We start from the raw sequence: 17,596 nt of genomic DNA on the forward strand, positions 1-17,596 counted from the left end.
CCCGTTTTCTATTAAAGGTGACCGAGGGTTCTTGGGCTTCCTATGCCCAATCTACCTGTACTGTAGGTAAACAATGAGTACGTCTCACAGCGATGTCGTCATAAAGACACACAAAGAAAGAGATAATCTGGCCGGGTCTCAGTTATTCAGATTGTGAATTGAGACTCAAGACATCAGGTAGAATCACCACACACTGGCACCCGAGCGTGAGGGACTTCTCACGTCTTTTTATGCTTTTTTTTTTTCCTCGACTCGAGTGCAGACGTCTCGTTTTCTACTGTAAGCAATCTCGAGTTCCGTTGGAGAAAATCTCGTGGCTATTGTTCCATTACCTCATTTTGTTCTTAATTTTATTGTGTGAAGATATGCCTACACATTTCAGATTGTAACGCCGCAAGTCTTGCCATGTTGAGGTGTGTTGCAGCTTCACCAGTCCAACATAGTGTTCTGAATGTCTCTGTATCCTTCCAAGTAAACTGTTCTATAGACCCTTATATGAGCCTACAGTTTTACGGGTAAGTATAACTGTGCCCACGTTTCGAACGAGAGTGACGTGTATATAACTGTGTCCGTACTATTCTATTACCAATAGAGGGAACAATTATAATATTTTAGTCATTATTCTGCATGGCTTACGTTTCACCACTTACGTATAACCACCATGTTATTTTGACTATAATCGATCGTGGGACATTTAAACCTATTAATACACCATAGATGCCCACACGATGATCAGGCCCAGTAAACTTGTAAGTATACTCGTGAGGGCACTGAAATGTCCACTAAATCATGATTCCACTTTTAGTTTGTGCCTGCTCTGTACTGCCTGGACACGCGATTTATATTTGACGTTAAAACTATGTAGGATCAAACTTAGCTACAGTACCGCATGCTAATTGATCAATCATGCCAATCTGCCACGTACCAAAAATCAGTGTGGTGGTGTATTGTTATAGTGTAGCCAGAGACGCGCGATCCGTGCAAAGCAGACGTTATCCAACATTATGATATTTTGTGGTCAATTCTTCAGTGTTACTCGCTGTAATCATCTAACCATATGTCCGATCCTTTTGCCTTTTGTGTGTGCAAGGAAATATGCTCTAGTTTGTGTGAAAGGAAATATTCTCACTCAGTAATATGCTGAAGAAGATAGTTTATCTAGTGTTTATTCATGTTGTTTTATATTTGTGGCAGGTGTACATGGCTCGGTGTTCACCTCAACGATTTCCAGAGACAACGTGAATTCAGTGCACCACAAGGAAGCTGCTTAGACAGTAGTCATGCGATCAGCGTTGGACGACTTATAAATGTTTAAAAGAGGCCGTGAATAGTATAAGCACCACCATCACAGTATTTATATCGGGGATATGACTTTGATATGCTGCTGGAGGAGAGAGGACACGCATAAAAGCAAAATTAAGCATTCCCAATGATAATCAGCCTATCGAAAAGGGATATATCACACTAACTATAGTCATTAATAATGACATTCTACGGGACTGTCTACGAGGGGGTTTCCTCCCGTCTCCTGCCGATATGGACTCGCGTCGTGGAAGTTTCCACCGATGGGCGGGTGGTCAGTCGAGCTTTTTTCTGGTACATTTGGTTCATGATTGTCATGGCAACCATCTCAACGCTGGCGTTGTGGGCGTCTCTCGACGCAAATTATGGTAAGCATAAATGATATCGAATTCGTTGGGAAAGCATGAAGAGAAAAACTACCCCTTGGTTCATGTTCGATCATACGGAACACGTCATGAGACAACCACTGAATTTTCAAAAGTTTATTACCAAATAATAGATAGGTTTCAAAGGTTTATTACCGAATGATAGATAGGTAGGTAGATGAGAGGTATATAAATATATTGATGGATATATTACCTTACACTAACTTACTTGACTGTACTTCAAGACGTTTTTTTTTTTTTTCGATTTTCAAACATTCAACAGTTACTCTAGAGCAATAAGTCATCCATGACTTCCCATTTACTTTCGTTCACTTTGATGAGTGATCTTGATGCATTTCAAACTTTGATTTGGCACTACATATGTATTAAAATTGAAGTTCTAATCATGTGCAAGTTAAAAAAAAATACAGTTACGAACATTGGATCTCGGGCTTGATTTCACCTTTTGGTTTCAGAAACAATCATCATTGTATACAGGGGCCGCGGAAGCGGAGGGCTGGGGGGGGGGGTGCACCCCCCCCCCCCCCCCCCCACACACACACACTTTTGGTTCGTCAAAAAAAAAAAAAATCGAAAAAAAATCGAAAAAAATCACAACACTCATGAATTTCAATTCCCAAAGATTCAGCCCTTAGATTCTTCCCGTCTAAGCGCGCGGGGAGGGGGGGGGGGGGGGGCTTTTGACCTTGCCACCCCCCTCCCCCGGTCCCGCACCCCCCCCCCCCCCCCACACACACACACACACACACTGAAAAACGTTCCGCGGCCCTGGTATAAAAGTCAAAGCAACACTATCATGAAGAGTTATTTCAAGCAATTCATATGTGCATACATGGTTAATGAAGTGTGTATTCTCGAGACGATACAAAGAGACAATATTATAACAGTTTTACAAATCCTATACCGTACAATAAAAAGTACGTAAGGTTAGTACATGCATAAACCACACATTATTTTGTTGTTGTTGTTTTCTATGTGATTATAGTCTTGGACCTCTGAAATACTCGTATAGCAATTATGAATAATGAAAATGAATGAATTACTTCTGTTTCTATCTAATTCATCATCTGTCATTATTGTTATTTTGTATGTACCTTTATTCTCAACTTTTTTTCCAGTTGTGATGCTTCAATTGTTTTGTTTTGCTTCGGTTCGTTTTTATCATTTTTTAACATTATCCTTCTTTAAGGTTGAATTCTGCTCTAAGGGATTCGTAAACGTGTGTGTCTTATGATCGCTTCGTTCGTTTCGTTTTCTCTGTTTCTGCCCGTGTTGTATATCACCATTATTGTTGTCATCTGCGTCTTTGTAATATTTCAATTTATGTGAGGCGATAGTCCTTCGCTTTGCACTAGTTTTAAATCACATATTCTGTGTGCCAGGTCGTTCTGACGTATCAAGTCGTCATGTGCGCGACGCATCAGAAAGCGTCGGACTGCTCGATAGTTTGTGGGAGTTGTCAGGTCGTTTCGATGGGATGCTCAGTGGGTCGAGGACTATTGACATCAAAACAAGAAGTAAGAAAACACCTCTTGTCTCCTTCCTTCTGCCATTTTTATCTTCCATCTATTTTTTATATATATATTTTTTACTGAATTCGTTTCTGGATTTAAGGCATCATTTTTTTGTATCTTTTTAAGTGTTTCTAAACGTTTACAGTACATCACTGACCTAAAAATCTTTGCCGCTAAGTAGTGGCCATTGATTCATTTCATGCAAATTTATCATTCTCATTTATTCCTTCTTCCCTGCTAGAAAATATTTTTGGCCCTGTCTGTCCAGAAATAGACATTCCTGGATCGGGTAAGTAACGCACGATTTTAGTTTATACATGTTATACAATTTAAATGTATTGAAAACAAGTAAGAGAATACTAATGGAGAGGGGGGAAAAGAGCGAAGGGAACTGAGTTAAAAGTAAGGGCGGGGAGGGAGGGAGGGAGAAGATAGCGGAATCGAAACAGAGAGAGGGGTGAAACATGAGAGAGTGGGAGGGGACAGGGAGGGAGGGCCAGGTAGCAAAGCAGACGGTATCAGACAAAGATTGAAATGGCGGGAGAGAAAAAGTGTGAAATACTAGTAGTAAGAGAGGGAGGTAAGAAGAGAACAGCTGTGAATGAGAAAAAAAAATCAAATGGTGTAACTAAGATAGATAAGTATATGTTTATGAATTAGATCCAGATATTAATTTGTTCATGTCCGCAATTTTGATCTTTTGTGGTGATTTATGTCTATACAATGACGTGTATTCCATTATTTGTTGAGTGTTCTCTTTCAGGTATGTGACACGAGTGTGTTTGTTTGTTCGTTTGTTTGTTTGTTCGTTTGTTTGTTTGTTTGTTTGTTTGTTTGTTTGTTTGTTTGTTTGTTTTGCCTGCACCTTCTGTCTCTGCTTATTCCATGTGACAGGTTAGATACAGGGGCGGCGCAGCCGTATAAACCCGGAAGTGGACGGGTAGAGATGAGCTGAGGACCTTTTTTTTTTTGCTTGTTAGCTCATGAAACCCGGAAGTGGGCCCCCACACTTTTGAAAACAGTGCGCCGGCCCGGCCCTGAGATAGGCGTTGCCTGCTACATTGTTTATTGACATGATTTTGAACACTGTTTTTAATGGCATGTAATGTATGCTGAGACCGCGGCGGTGCAGTTTCATTAGACCAACACCAATCAAAAGAGCAACAAATAAAAACAAGAATGCTGTCAACACTATCGTTTGGAATAAAAACAATTGAAAATAATCAATGACAGCACATGTCTTTTCAGACTGTAGCCATTAGTGTTTTGCAAAGTATGACAAGTAGAATAGGTCTGTATGAAACACAGTTTCTTGGTCAAGGCACTTCAGTGTATTATGGCAGCAAGGGAACATTGAGCTACAACACTATCTCCATGTTGAGAATAAGCAGATCTGCATCTTTTATCAATGTTACTTCTTTTTTTTTTCTGCAGAGAGGAACATGACTCACAAACTGAACGAGACAACGCTGTTCCACGTGGAAGAAGAGGTTCTACAGACGTTCACCATCGAAGCGAGAAAACTCAACGCAGACGGCAACTACAGGCTGCAGAGGTTGCTAAGGAAACAGGGAAATAGCCACGCCTCCGTCTCGGATGTCCTCAGTGTTGGATTAGAAATGGATGATTACATCCTGCTACCGGGTGGACGCTGGATTCCAACGACGTGTACACCGAGATGGAAGGTGACGAATGTTTTGATGAGATGCTAGGTTTTGCATTGTCTTGATTTTCATGTTTATTATTCTAGTTCCATGAAATATATTCACCGACGGTATCAAACGTCTTTACCTAGTTATTATGATACTTCTTTCAGTTAATTACAACTAATGCACAACTTAAGTGCAGCGTTCAGGAAAAAGAGTTGGACGAAATTACATCTTAACTGAATGGCCCAATAAACAACCTATGGATATATTGTATTACAATTATTCTTTCGGGGTTTTTTTTATTATTTTTCATCAGACTGCATTATGTGCAATATTCATTCATGTTGTATTTCCATAGACGAACAGTATCTTTCATGTGAGGAGCTTTATATAAATGTAGATCGAGTGATTCATTTACACCGTTGCTTTGCAAAGCTATAGTGAGGTATTCAAGAATAAATTATAACCATGTTTACTCGGTCATGTTTTCGACGAAACTGCTTGGAGAATTGTTGGCCGTGCACTCACGGGTATGCCACGTCAGATTTAGTCAAGTTCACCATATTTCTATGTCCGTGTTTCCATCCTCATCTCAGGTTGCCATAGTGGTTCCATTCCGAGACAGGCATTATCATCTTCCTATATTGCTACGCCATCTTGTGCCGTTCTTGAAGAGTCAGTACTTGGAATTCGGCATTTATGTAGTTGAGCAGGTTTGTGTCTATCTCTCTTTCTCTATCTCTCCCCCTCCCTCTCTCTCTCACTCTCTCTCTCTCTCTCTCTCTCTCTCTCTATATATATATATATAGAGAGAGAGAGAGAGAGAGAGAGAGAGAGGGAGAGGGAGAGAGTGCGAGAAGGGGTCTCGACCATTTACGGCACCAGTGTAGCTCCTTCATTATTTATATTCAGTGCGACAAGAAGAGCATTCGTGGACTAAAGCTACTAGCTACGTCCACGAATGCTCTTCTTCTCGCACTATATATATATATATATATATATATATATATATATATATGTATATATATATATACACATATACATATATAAACACATATATATATATATACACACACACACACACACACACACACATATATATATATATATATATATATATATATATATATATATATATATATATATTTCTCTTATCTTTGTCTACTATACCGTATCTATCTTTTCATCCATCCATCCATCCACCTAATGTCCTCTATATTCATCTATCTCGGTATCTAGCAATCTGCTATTATATTTCTAGCCACTGATCTATGCATATCTTCAGCTTTCTATAGCTACGAAGTGATCTTCATTTTCACATATTTTCATTTAAAAAAAAAACAACATACGTGTTGCATGACAACTAAGAACCAAAGAGTTGGTAGGAAAAACAAGGAGTTGGTATTCTATTATTTAAGCATATACTATAGAAGACTCAAGACTCATGTTTTATGTAAATGTGCAAAACTACTGCTTCAGAAAACATTTGTTGTCATTGCTGATTATGAATGTTCATAAGATAATCATTTACTGTATAGTATACTATTTTGTCGTGTGGTTCAATCAGGCCAACAGCCTGCGATTCAATCGCGCCATGTTGATGAACGTCGGGTTCGCTGAGGCGCTCAACTTCACCACGTACGACTGCTTCATCTTCCACGATGTGGACCACATTCCTCTCAGCTATGGCAACTACTACGGATGTAGCGCCATGCCACGGCATTTCGTTTCCGGCGTCGATAGATGGAAGTACAAGTAAGGAAGCAGCCATATAAGTCCACAATAATATTTTATAACAATCTCATATTCTGTAACAATCTCAAAGATTGATGGTCGTCAAGCATCGAGGAGATCAAGTTATCATGTAGCTTAAAAACATTCTCTATAGAGTTTTTTTTTTTTTTAAGTAAACGTGTATCTTTCCATACAAGATCATGTAACCACACTATACGAGACCCCCCCCCCCCCCCCAAAAAAAAAAAAAAAAAAATGGCTAAGAATACAAAAGTAGAATTCCAAAAACTCTCTTAAGTTTTCAAGTGGCAGCTTGTTATTTTGCAACCAGCAAATTGTCGCCTTCGGCATTTCAATGAAAGTCAAAATGTTCTTTGATACCAGCTGCCACAGTTTGATGTCCTTTGGTGATGGGACGGCGAGGGCATGGTAACGTGCGTTGATACATACGTGTATACTTAATCTGCGTAATTTTCACCACAACGTAGGAGACGGTGACTAATATGACTGTATTCACAGTGTCGGAGACCCGTTGTTAAATCTAGATATCTATAGCAGAACGTGAGTTCAACACAGACCATGTCTTAAGTTGTTTGTTATCTATGTCTTGGTACAGTAAGCAGATTACATCCGACGTGTATCGCTTTGACAGTAAATGATTTGATGATACTTAATTTGCAACAAACTCTCAAACGTTCACTAACGATTCCCACATTGTAGGTTATTGTACGGAGCATTCTTCGGTGCCGTGACGGGTTTCACGCGGAGCCAGATAGAGAGGTTTAATGGGTTTCCCAATGTGTACTGGGGATGGGGCGGAGAGGATGACGACATTTTGGGAAGAATCCGTTCGCAGGGACTGGCCAAGACAAGGCCCTGGGGCCCAGTCGGCTTCTACAATGTCATCCCGCATCATCACAAGAGTGCCAAGAAAAACATGGATAGGTACGAAGTAAATCATCACTCCCTGCTTTATTGCATTTTTTTTTTGACATCATTTCATTGATTTCTCCCTTCCTGTGGCTAACATTATTCACTTAAAGGATAGCCAATAAAACAATAAAGGCCCAGCATTTTCTCTTCATGTCGCACAGCACGTGAACTTTTTTACACTCTCCGTTTCTTCCCTTATCTTTTTTTTTTTTTTTAGCCAGCTGTTAGCTCATGAAGATGCTAAATGCCACACAGCTGTTTATCATAAAGCATTTTGAGATTTCTTATTTTTGCTTAGCAAAAATTACCACGCCTTCCGCCAAATTTTGGTATTCCCATTGACTGAGCAAAAAGTTTATTCACACAAATTGCATTTGATTGTAAACTTCATGAATTTACCTAAATACTTGTACGCATCTAATCGTAACTTTGACTGCACCCTAACGTTACAACTCTCGCTTCTGTCCAGAGGTTAAATACTCATGTATTTTTGTAATTTTGCTTCCGTACTTCGTACTTTTCTGCCATTGTACCCGAGAAATGTCATTCACGGGCAAATTACTGTGTGAGCCCTGATGATTTCGTTTTCTCTGCCGTTGTAATTAAGTTGGTTTCATCATCATCATCATCATCATCATCATCTAATATTCAATGTTCAATGTATCTAGCATTATTTTGTTTGTATTGCTGAAGCTCTTCAAGAAACGAAAGGCGTAGGGACGTAAATATTTTAATATCAAATCTGTTTTTATTTTTCCCTCTCTTTCGTCTTCGTAGAGTGTGTCTTCTCACTCATCACAGAGAACGCATAGAGACTGACGGCCTCAGTAACCTGTCCTACAAAAATAGAAACATACAACTGCTCCCTCTCTATACGAACGTTTCGGTCGATATCAGATCTCTGCCGTACAATAAGGACTGGCACGTTTGCGATCGGGAGGCCGAGATGATGGAGAACCAGGACCAGGGCCAAAATGACCCCGGAGAGCACAAAGTTCCCATCCAGAAAGAGTACATCGATAAGAAAGCCGAGGACAAAGAATTACAGAAGCCAAAGAGTTAATGAATGCCACTAATAACAGGATGTCAATCCAGTTGCGTTTGGGCGACGCCAGTTCATCTTTCTGTAGGGCCTACTCATTGCATTGGTTCATGAGAACGACCTCATGCATTTCGGTTGATCTGCGTTAACACATCACACATTCTCACAGATCATTATACCGTAACTCACTTATGTTCCTTGATGCTATCAAGGAGGTGAACTGCTTTTAATGACGCTAGTAAATGTAAGTGAATGCATGTAGAATGATATTCACGTATTGTGGGATTTTCCTGTTTTGCTTATATTGTCGATGTTGAAACGGACCGTTCATATTGAAGGTGTGGCCACAAATTCTATCCAATATCCCAACATCTCAAACTGGAAAATGCAAGACGACATATTCAAACATGAAGGTGCTTCCCGTTTCGTATACATTATTTGGTCCTTGTGCAGCCACTTATTTTTTATGGTTGTGAAGGTAGAATAAAAATGCGACATTTGAAAATGAAAACATGATTTCAACGGATAAAACACGTGAATTATCGGCAGAAATCATTAAAAACATTATGCCGCCCCAGAAAATTTTTAAATAGGACTTTTTGGGTGACGAAGTATTGATTGTGTTGTTGAACACTACACTTTTGGACGTGAAAAATGCATGCGTTCACATTCGCCACCTGCAGTGTCTCGATGCCTTCGGTATAAAGATAATCTTTGAATAAAACATGGTTGTTTGTCTGTGAAATATATTTTATTCAAAACAAGAACAAACAAACTAATCGTTTAGCATAATCAACATGAAGTGTGTAATCGAATAAATCGGTACAGTATCAACAGATCAAGGTACGGATATGAGGAAAAAATATCGTCGTTGAAAATGTCTCCATTTCTTTCCTTTTTTTTTTAAAGAATGCAATCAGATTTTGAAATTCTGCGCTTTCATCAACCTCGTTTCGTTTGTTCATTGTTGAATACCGTAGTTAAGTCGAGTTGTGACGTCATTTCAAAATCTAATCAGCTACCTATAACAATTGAACCAAGTCGCGTGTAACCGGAAACTTATCGTAATCAGTCCAAGACTGTTAAATCGGGTGCACGTAGCCCTTGTTTTACTTCCGAGTACTCACTTGTGTTTATCCTAGTTTGAAATTATCTATCAAACTCCGGTATATTATACGTCACAAATAGTTAACGTATTGACTTCAGTAACAAGCAAATTAAAACTTACCCCTGATAACTGTGACAACGTGGACTTACAACCCCCATCATTTTGTCACACCAAAGATACCAGAATACTGTACATGAGTGTATATTGGGCAAGGATCTTTAAAACAATATAATGTCAGTTAAAAGAGAATTACTCAACGGTTACTACTTATAGTATATTCCGCTTAAATACAACTCATTAACTTTGAAGGCTGAACTTGTAATATTTCTTTCAAGTTCAACAGGAATTGAGTCGGAGTAATTCACGATACATGTTTATCTTTTATTTTGATATTGATTAAATCGTAAATCCTCCCATTTTCATAATCACTGAGCAAAGGCTTGTAATAAACAACTTGAGACGAATGAAACAACTCCTTTCTCTTCGATCGAAATACAAAAGATATGGATTCTTTGTGCGTGCGTGTGTGTGTGTGTGTGTGTGTGTGTGTGTGTGTGTGTGTTTGTTTGTGTTTGTGTATTTCACAAACTTTTTTCAGGTTAACATGCATCGCAAATGGGACTTCGGTAAGAAAAAAAATGTAAAAGTGATAAAACTACCGCAAAGTCGAGATTGCCGTGCTCCCCTTGCTTTCAAATTTCCTGGGCATTTACAGCAATCCTTGATGTCAATGGGCATACACATGACATTGTATCTTAACGATCAAAACGAACGACCAAAATGTGAATGGGCGTGAACATGACGTTGAGGGCGCTCGCTCTCACACAATCGACGAGTTCTTCGCGTTCAAGGCGATGTTGGTTCAACCCTGTATATGACAGTTCTAAACTGCTTGCATAGATACAATAAAAAGACTGAAGCCATCGATATTGAATGCATCGATCCAGACAAATTGTTCTAGTGGAAAATGTCACATCTCCATCAACCATCAATGTAGTGACTCATAGGGTCACTATTGTCTTGAGGGCATGCCCCCTCACCTTATATTCGGGGGGGGGGGGGGGGGGGGGGTACAACCGAAAAGACAAGCTAGTGACTTGCAATGATATTGAATATTTCAATTTCCTTGCGATGGCATGTCACTGTTTGATCAGGTGAAACAAAGTCAAGAACAGAGTTTTTCTTTTGCTTTAATTCTCTGTGAATACGATTGTATGTGCGTACAAGTTAATAAATCCCCACATACGTATAACTCGTTTTGCTGGAGGATAATGAAATATGGATAAGACTGAGTGAGAATGACAGAGAGGCTTCGGGGATTTTGTTCAACATCATCGTGTCACTGCTGTAACTGCGGCTTTAGTTCAGTATAAGTGAGCAATGCTGCTAGGTGAGATAAGCAGTACTGTACTAAGACGCAGGTCCAAATCTAAGGCTAGCTCATTTTTTATCTTTCTTTTTTTTTTTTTTTTTTTTGGGGGGGGGGGTGTTTCACCCGCACTGTGTCCATGATAAAATACTATAGATCAAGAATGCGATCTTACTCATGTATAGAATAATAGCAAAGAAAATCTCTGTAACTATTCTCTCTGAAAAACAAACAAAAATACAATCCTTTAATCTTCTGAAGTTATACAGTACAAGAACATTAAAAAGGGATGCTTTTTTCAGTTATTTTGTCCACATTGACATTCACAGAGCAGTGGCGGATCTAGGGGGAGCGCCTCCCCCTTTAGATTTTGTTAAAACAAAAGAAATTAAAAGAAAAATGGGGACGCGCGACCCCTTCAATTTTGTTAAGGAACCCCCTCCCCCCCCCCCCTTTATTAAATCCCATGGATCCGCCCCCGCAGAGATAAGCATTATGTAAAGGCTAGCATAGACACGTCTTAGAAAAAAACAGCGTGGCTATCTCCTGTGCCATAAACGTTTCAACAGGACAATGGGGATAATTTTAACTTTTGACAGAGATACCTTAAATATGACATGTACAGTTTGTATATGACCAAGGAGGTTCAAGAGATGGAGTTACAACCTGACTAAAGATTATTCAAACATGCTGTTCTGTGGTGGACGCACGTAAGTATTTCACACGTACCTGTGTACCGTTGATGGTCAGGGTTCGATGCCGCCGTCTTTCTGAGCAATCTGAAGATTGATATATAACGTTAAAATATGTCGGCTATTATTTTCATCGTTCATTTATCAAATGAAATGAAATTTCACTTAATGATAAACATATAAAACAGAAGTAAACCCTGTTGACAAAATACGTGCAAAAGTGTAAATCTATGAGTTGTTTGTGAAAGTATTTCAAAATGATTCAATTGCCTTCCGATCTGAGGGGCAGCACCAGTTCAGTACATACTGTACTTCAAATACATTTGAATGGAGGCATGGGACTGTAGGAATAAAACTCCATCTCTTGAATCTCCCTGGTATGGCAAGCAGTATACAGAGATTAATAAATAAAAAAAAAGTCAAATAAAACAGCCAAAACACGAGCCCGTCTCTTTCCATTACGTATCTTACTGATATGGAAAACTTTTTCAAAGAGTTGATAAAAATACGCAGGGAGTCCTGTTTTCCAATTTATTGTACAAAGTAACTCTTAAACAATGCAAGGCTCCTACATGAGATACATCGTACTCAGTTTCTAACAGAAGTCGTTCAAGAAAATGAAGGAAAGAAAACAAAAAGAAATGATGCACCATTTATGAGCAAAAACTTATTTTTTTTACATTATGGCATGGACGTTCGTCGATGAAAGATTTTGATAACATAAATTAAAAAAAAACCTACTTTGATCATGATAGATTTTCTGCGAAGAACAACTCAATAACAACTACATCGCCATTCAGTTCTTGTCTCGTATAAAACAGCTTTTTTTTTTTCAAAATCATACATATGAGTCTTCCAATAATGTATACACAAAGCGCGTCATAAATTTATTCTTCCTTTAGGTCATGTCGGAATGCAGTTCCTTCCTCTTCTCAAAGTAGTACATGCGTTTCTCGTCGTAGGCGGCGCGCTTGGCTCTCGCACTCTCGCTCTTGGCCTTGGCCGCTTCCATCTTGAGCTTGATCAGAGCCATCTTGGCTGTGTGCTCCGCCCTCAGATTGGTCAGACGAACATGCAGCTCGACAGCCTGGGGACCACTCTCCCCTTTGGCGTTGATGTGGAGACGCTGGGCAGGCGGAGGCGGAGGAGGCTGCGATCGGAGGGAAGGAGGGCAGGGAGGAGGGGTGGGGAACGCGGAAGCAGGTGGAAGAGGGTGTGGTTCTATCGACTCTCGTTTAATGACTGGTTTCGAGGGCACTTCCATGACATCTGCTGGGCTTGAACTTGAATTGGAATCCCTGTGAATTATTTGAAAGACCATGAATGTCAGAAATTGTCATCAATTTAATTTCAACATAAAATGAATGAAAGAAATATATTACATGTATGTATATATGACAAAGTATGCTCAATGGCAAATAATCGAATATAATTTGTATATATTTGCCAATATGGCAACATTGCTGTAATAATATCTTACGATTCTCTTAACGAGGAGAATACTCAAGAGTCATGCAGGGTTTAGGGATATTCACTAGCACCGATTAAACTAAGACCAAATTAACCGATATCTATATTGTGAAAGTTTTCGTAAAGACCGGTCATCGTGGTACAGACATATCACCATACTGATTAGTTCTTTGTCTTACGTACTAGAACTTGATACCTAAACTATGTATAATTTACAAGGAATCTTTTCTCTGAACTTCAATGAAATGGACATCCATTGCAACTTTAATCCTTTCCACATTTTTTTTCTCACACAAACGTATTTTTCGAAAAGAAAAAATAAACTGCATGAAAATTTATGACAAAATTGCGTCTTTCATAGTGAATTTATACATCAAGCTAATTTTTCTCCTAATACATGTATGCAATAACCTTACACTTTTTAATGAAAGGGCAATAATCGGTTGTATAGTGGGATTAATTTACGCTATGGGCTGTTCGTTTTGGCATGAACCGTCGTACAGCAAGCTTTAAATTTGCCACTCGAACGTTAATATACGACGCCTCCTTCCGGGTTGGACAATAGGAACAGTTATCTCGCGCATGTGAAGAACACATTCATTTTTTAAAATGTATTTTGACTACTACTTAGCGCTGTTTACACTGATCGCGTAGCAGATTTAAAGTTTGTTATTTTCATGCATAACTGAAACGATTTGGATTGTGAGAGTTATACATGTACAAGCGCAAAACTTATAATTCATCTGTTATGTCTTGGCAGGCATTAACTTTAAAAGAGATACAAAATGTATACATGTATACTTCGAAGGTATAATCAATTCAGATTCAGGCGGAGGATCGAGGGGCGTGTACGATAAAAACTGAAACGAACAGATGATTGCTGGTGCACTGGTAACTCGATAATTACAGGGTGATTTTTCTATAGTGCTACAGTATTTTGGCACAGCTAGCGCCACGATAGCAGTAAAATTTGATTTTTTTTTTCCTTTGGTTTTTCGTTTGTTTGTTTGTTTGTAAGAACTTACTGAGGCTGATCTGGGAAATCTGTAGATTCGATCTGCTCCACTTTCACCTCGCCTTGCCTGCACTCTGGGACGACTTCCACAATATCCTCCTCGTTTTCCTCCTCGATCAGCACTTCATCGTAGATCATCGCGTCGTGGATCTCTACCTGCTCATCAGGAGTTCGGCTGGTCGATGTGGCACTGGCATTGATGGCCGAGTTCTTTGACACAGACTGGCCAACGCTTCCGCTAAAAGTTTGCACGATGCCGTTCCTAGTCTCCACAACAGTCGCTTCCTCCTCCAGAAGGGGAACGAAATCCGTTATGGCCTTGGTATCAGGTTCTAGTCCGAGGTCGTTTATGGCCAGAACCGTCTGGTTGCTATCGGGAACCCAGCCCCTGTGGTCCACGTCTTGTCCGAGGCATACCTTTGCCAACTTTGCCTTTCGCACTTTGGCGCGAACTTCCATGCGAGCTCTGTGTTTCATCCGACGCCAAAGTTCGCGGATATCCTTAGCTGTTGCGTTGTGTCTGCACGGATAGACGGTTATGAACTCTTCGGCAATGGTGGTCCACGTGGAACTTTTAATGCTATTCATGCTGAAATCATTCATTACGGAGTCAATGACACCAATGTGAGGTTTAATGATTTTCAGAAGTGTTAGACGCTCTTCCAGCGTGAAGGTGGCGTTGCGAGGCTTGTTGTTCATCATGTTGGAAGGAAGGAGGTCTGTTGCACTGGCCTACAGTTGACTCGGTGATGGGACCTTATCTCTCTTCTCTCTCATCGAAGATAGTCATGCGATAATGAGCAGCAGCTTTCAAAGGAAAGGAAATAGTTTATATTATAGAAAGATTGTGTTAGTTGTCTCAGGAGCATTAGGCGAAATTCCTATTATATATATATATATATAAGAGCGGAAGATTCCTACCCCATACAAAAGGTGAGCCGGAAAAATATTGCAATCTCGATCAGAGCAATATTGATCGTGGTTGATACATGATTTTATGTTTGATTACATGATTTTATAATTAATTACATCGATTACATATCTGACCATGGCAGTATCCATTACGAGATAGCGTGAGTCGCGTTACATGGCAGCTTAAGTTAGCTGTATGCGATTCAGTACTGCATTGCTATAACAATTCCAACATCATATAGTCATGTAGCCCATCAGCGTTCTTCTTACCCACTATTGAACAGCCGGGGTGATGGGGACACTTTTTAAATAAAAAGTCGTACTCCCATCGACACTTATGTATTTGATGGTCCCAAAAATACTCCAAAACAACACATTTTCCAAATGGTGGAAGCTGAATTTGAGAGATACTGCGATGTTTACCATTGGGAGCAGTGATTTAAAAAAAAAATGTTCGAGTTATCACATTGATCCATTATAATGTGTATAGAAGTGAGTTGTATCACAGAACGTCATACCATATAAACATTTTTCGCAATAAATCCTGAAACAAAAGGAGATATTGCATTTTTTTTCTCAATATAGGCCCCTTCCATATAATATAATAATCATAATATAATATAAACGATTTTTTTTTCTAGAAACAATCTTACATTATAACTATTGCTCAAATGTTTTATATCAACAATATTCAACATTGATTATACTGAATAACATTTTTATATTGGTTATTTTTATCCCTAACTCACATTTTAAAACCATTTTGAAGAACTATTTCGTAAGCTGGATTTTCAAGTTGTTGTTTTTTTTTTTCATCTACAAGCACGTTTCGTGATAAATAATATTGCCTTCTTCTGTAGGCGATTTCCAGTGATGTTGAAAGTAAGCCTGCCTACAGTGTTACTTATCAGAAGAAGTCCACTCAAAGTGCAGTACAACAATAAAACTTTGATCAAAATCTGATGTAAAATAAGAAACTTAGGGCATTTTATATTATGCACATGTACATACCTGTATGTCATCAGGAAACTATTCTCGAACAGGCATGCAAATACATGCAAGATGTCACCCCTCACAATTTGCTATCTTATAGGGCCTGCAGTTTCTACAAAAAAAAAAAAAAAAATATATATATATATATATATATATATATATATATATATATTTAAAAAAAAATAATTAATAAATGTTCATTCTTACAATTACGCCCCAAGTCTCAAATAGGCCTGCTGTTGCCGGCCCGGGCGTAGATCTGACAGACCGTTATTCCGAAGTTATTTAATTTGGAATAACATCTATTAATTACCTTTCTAATAGCAGAAACATTGAATTTCCGTTTCATTTTTTGTTTCGGTACAGTATCAATTGAAATTTATGAGGTGACGACATCATAACTCATCGCACTCATTTGCATCGACTGGACGAGAATTGTTGCAGAAAGTATCGATATTTCACAATTTCATAACTGCCCTATTTTTCCCCATTGTAATCTTGTGCTCGTAAGATATTACTCTTTCTTAAATAATCAAGCAAACTAATGACTCTAAGTCCTCTCTAAACTGCAATCAAAAGAAATCAGGCCCATGTTTATAATAATGTGCCTCTAAAGTGTGCGCGTGGGGTCGATTTCCGACAAGTAAACGATACTTTATTCTTTTTTTTCTGACGCAATATAAGTTTTGTGCTCGAGATAAATGAGGGAATAAAAACACAGTTGGACATGAATTCTAAAAATCTTTAGAGACGACTTGTATAGCGTCTTCGTTCCGCTCCATAAAGGAGCTGTACATGATAGAGCATTTTGTGCGGTCCTACCATGCAAATCCAGTGGATTTTAAAGATGGCATACTTACTAACACACCACACGGTGCGAGCTGTTATATGGAGGTGGCGCTAGAATAACTACAGGGAGCCAACAAAATCACGGAGCGTCTCCCCGTAAAACGAGGCGAAAATTGCACAGCGAATGCCGTAAGAAGTTTGCAGGTCTTCCAACGGTGAATCACAACATTTCAGTTGTCATTTTCAGCACACTTCTGATGTAAAATACAGACATTCAGCTCCTTTAGACAAACATGACCTTCCCGAGAATGATGTGGTCCAGCGTGCAGAACTTGTTTTTCACACATACTGCATGCATGCACTGCTGACGCGTGCTTCCTGGTATAGAGCCAGTAAACAAGCGGCCCCATTCCCATTCGCACGCCGTGCGGAAAAATTGGGTTTCAAACGCTGTTTTCCACTGGCTGCAAAATGCCATCCACACACACACACACACACACACACGCATGCCAAGCTTGTCTCGTGCCCAACGTCACGTAGAAAATAGTCTCATACACACGCAGTGTGCACCAACGCAGCTGACACACACCGCACAATCAATAATGTGACACACACACACACACACACACACACACACAATACATGCAAACAATACTAGTAGGCCTACCTACACACTACTAGAGTATCT

General features: G+C 39.3%; 2 protein-coding genes across 2 annotated transcripts; one reads left to right on the forward strand and one right to left on the reverse strand.

Moving 5' to 3' along the window:
• Window positions 1-1,483: 1,483 nt before the first annotated feature.
• Window positions 1,484-8,581, forward strand: LOC140231765 (beta-1,4-galactosyltransferase 5-like). Its single transcript, XM_072311916.1, has 8 exons — window positions 1,484-1,670; window positions 3,071-3,205; window positions 3,444-3,491; window positions 4,637-4,887; window positions 5,448-5,564; window positions 6,419-6,606; window positions 7,306-7,530; window positions 8,296-8,581. The coding sequence occupies exons 1-8, from the start codon at window positions 1,484-1,486 to the stop codon at window positions 8,579-8,581; spliced, it is 1,437 nt and encodes a 478-aa protein (XP_072168017.1).
• Window positions 8,582-12,089: 3,508 nt separating this feature from the next.
• Window positions 12,090-17,229, reverse strand: LOC140231937 (uncharacterized). The gene is made up of 3 exons (XM_072312084.1): window positions 16,980-17,229; window positions 14,225-15,021; window positions 12,090-13,027 (listed from the first exon to the last, which is right to left on the reverse strand). Exons 2-3 carry the CDS (start codon window positions 14,914-14,916, stop codon window positions 12,628-12,630), a joined length of 1,092 nt encoding a protein of 363 aa, XP_072168185.1. The 5' UTR covers window positions 14,917-15,021; window positions 16,980-17,229; the 3' UTR covers window positions 12,090-12,627.
• Between the last annotated feature and the right edge of the window lie 367 nt (window positions 17,230-17,596).

This window comes from Diadema setosum, chromosome 8, assembly GCF_964275005.1.
Source record: "Diadema setosum chromosome 8, eeDiaSeto1, whole genome shotgun sequence".
NCBI lineage: Eukaryota > Metazoa > Echinodermata > Echinoidea > Diadematoida > Diadematidae > Diadema > Diadema setosum.

Excerpts from the sequence above, each read along its gene's own strand:
- LOC140231765 (XM_072311916.1), top strand. The coding sequence starts at position 1,484 with ATGACATTCTACGGGACTGTCTACGAGGGGGTTTCCTCCCGTCTCCTG. Across the intron at positions 4,888-5,447 it reads CGTGTACACCGAGATGGAAG|GTTGCCATAGTGGTTCCATT; the intron begins GTGACGAATGTT and ends TCCTCATCTCAG. Across the intron at positions 6,607-7,305 it reads GTCGATAGATGGAAGTACAA|GTTATTGTACGGAGCATTCT; the intron begins GTAAGGAAGCAG and ends CCCACATTGTAG.
- LOC140231937 (XM_072312084.1), bottom strand. The coding sequence starts at position 14,916 with ATGATGAACAACAAGCCTCGCAACGCCACCTTCACGCTGGAAGAGCGT. Across the intron at positions 13,028-14,224 it reads GATTTCCCAGATCAGCCTCA|GGATTCCAATTCAAGTTCAA; the intron begins GTAAGTTCTTAC and ends AATAATTCACAG.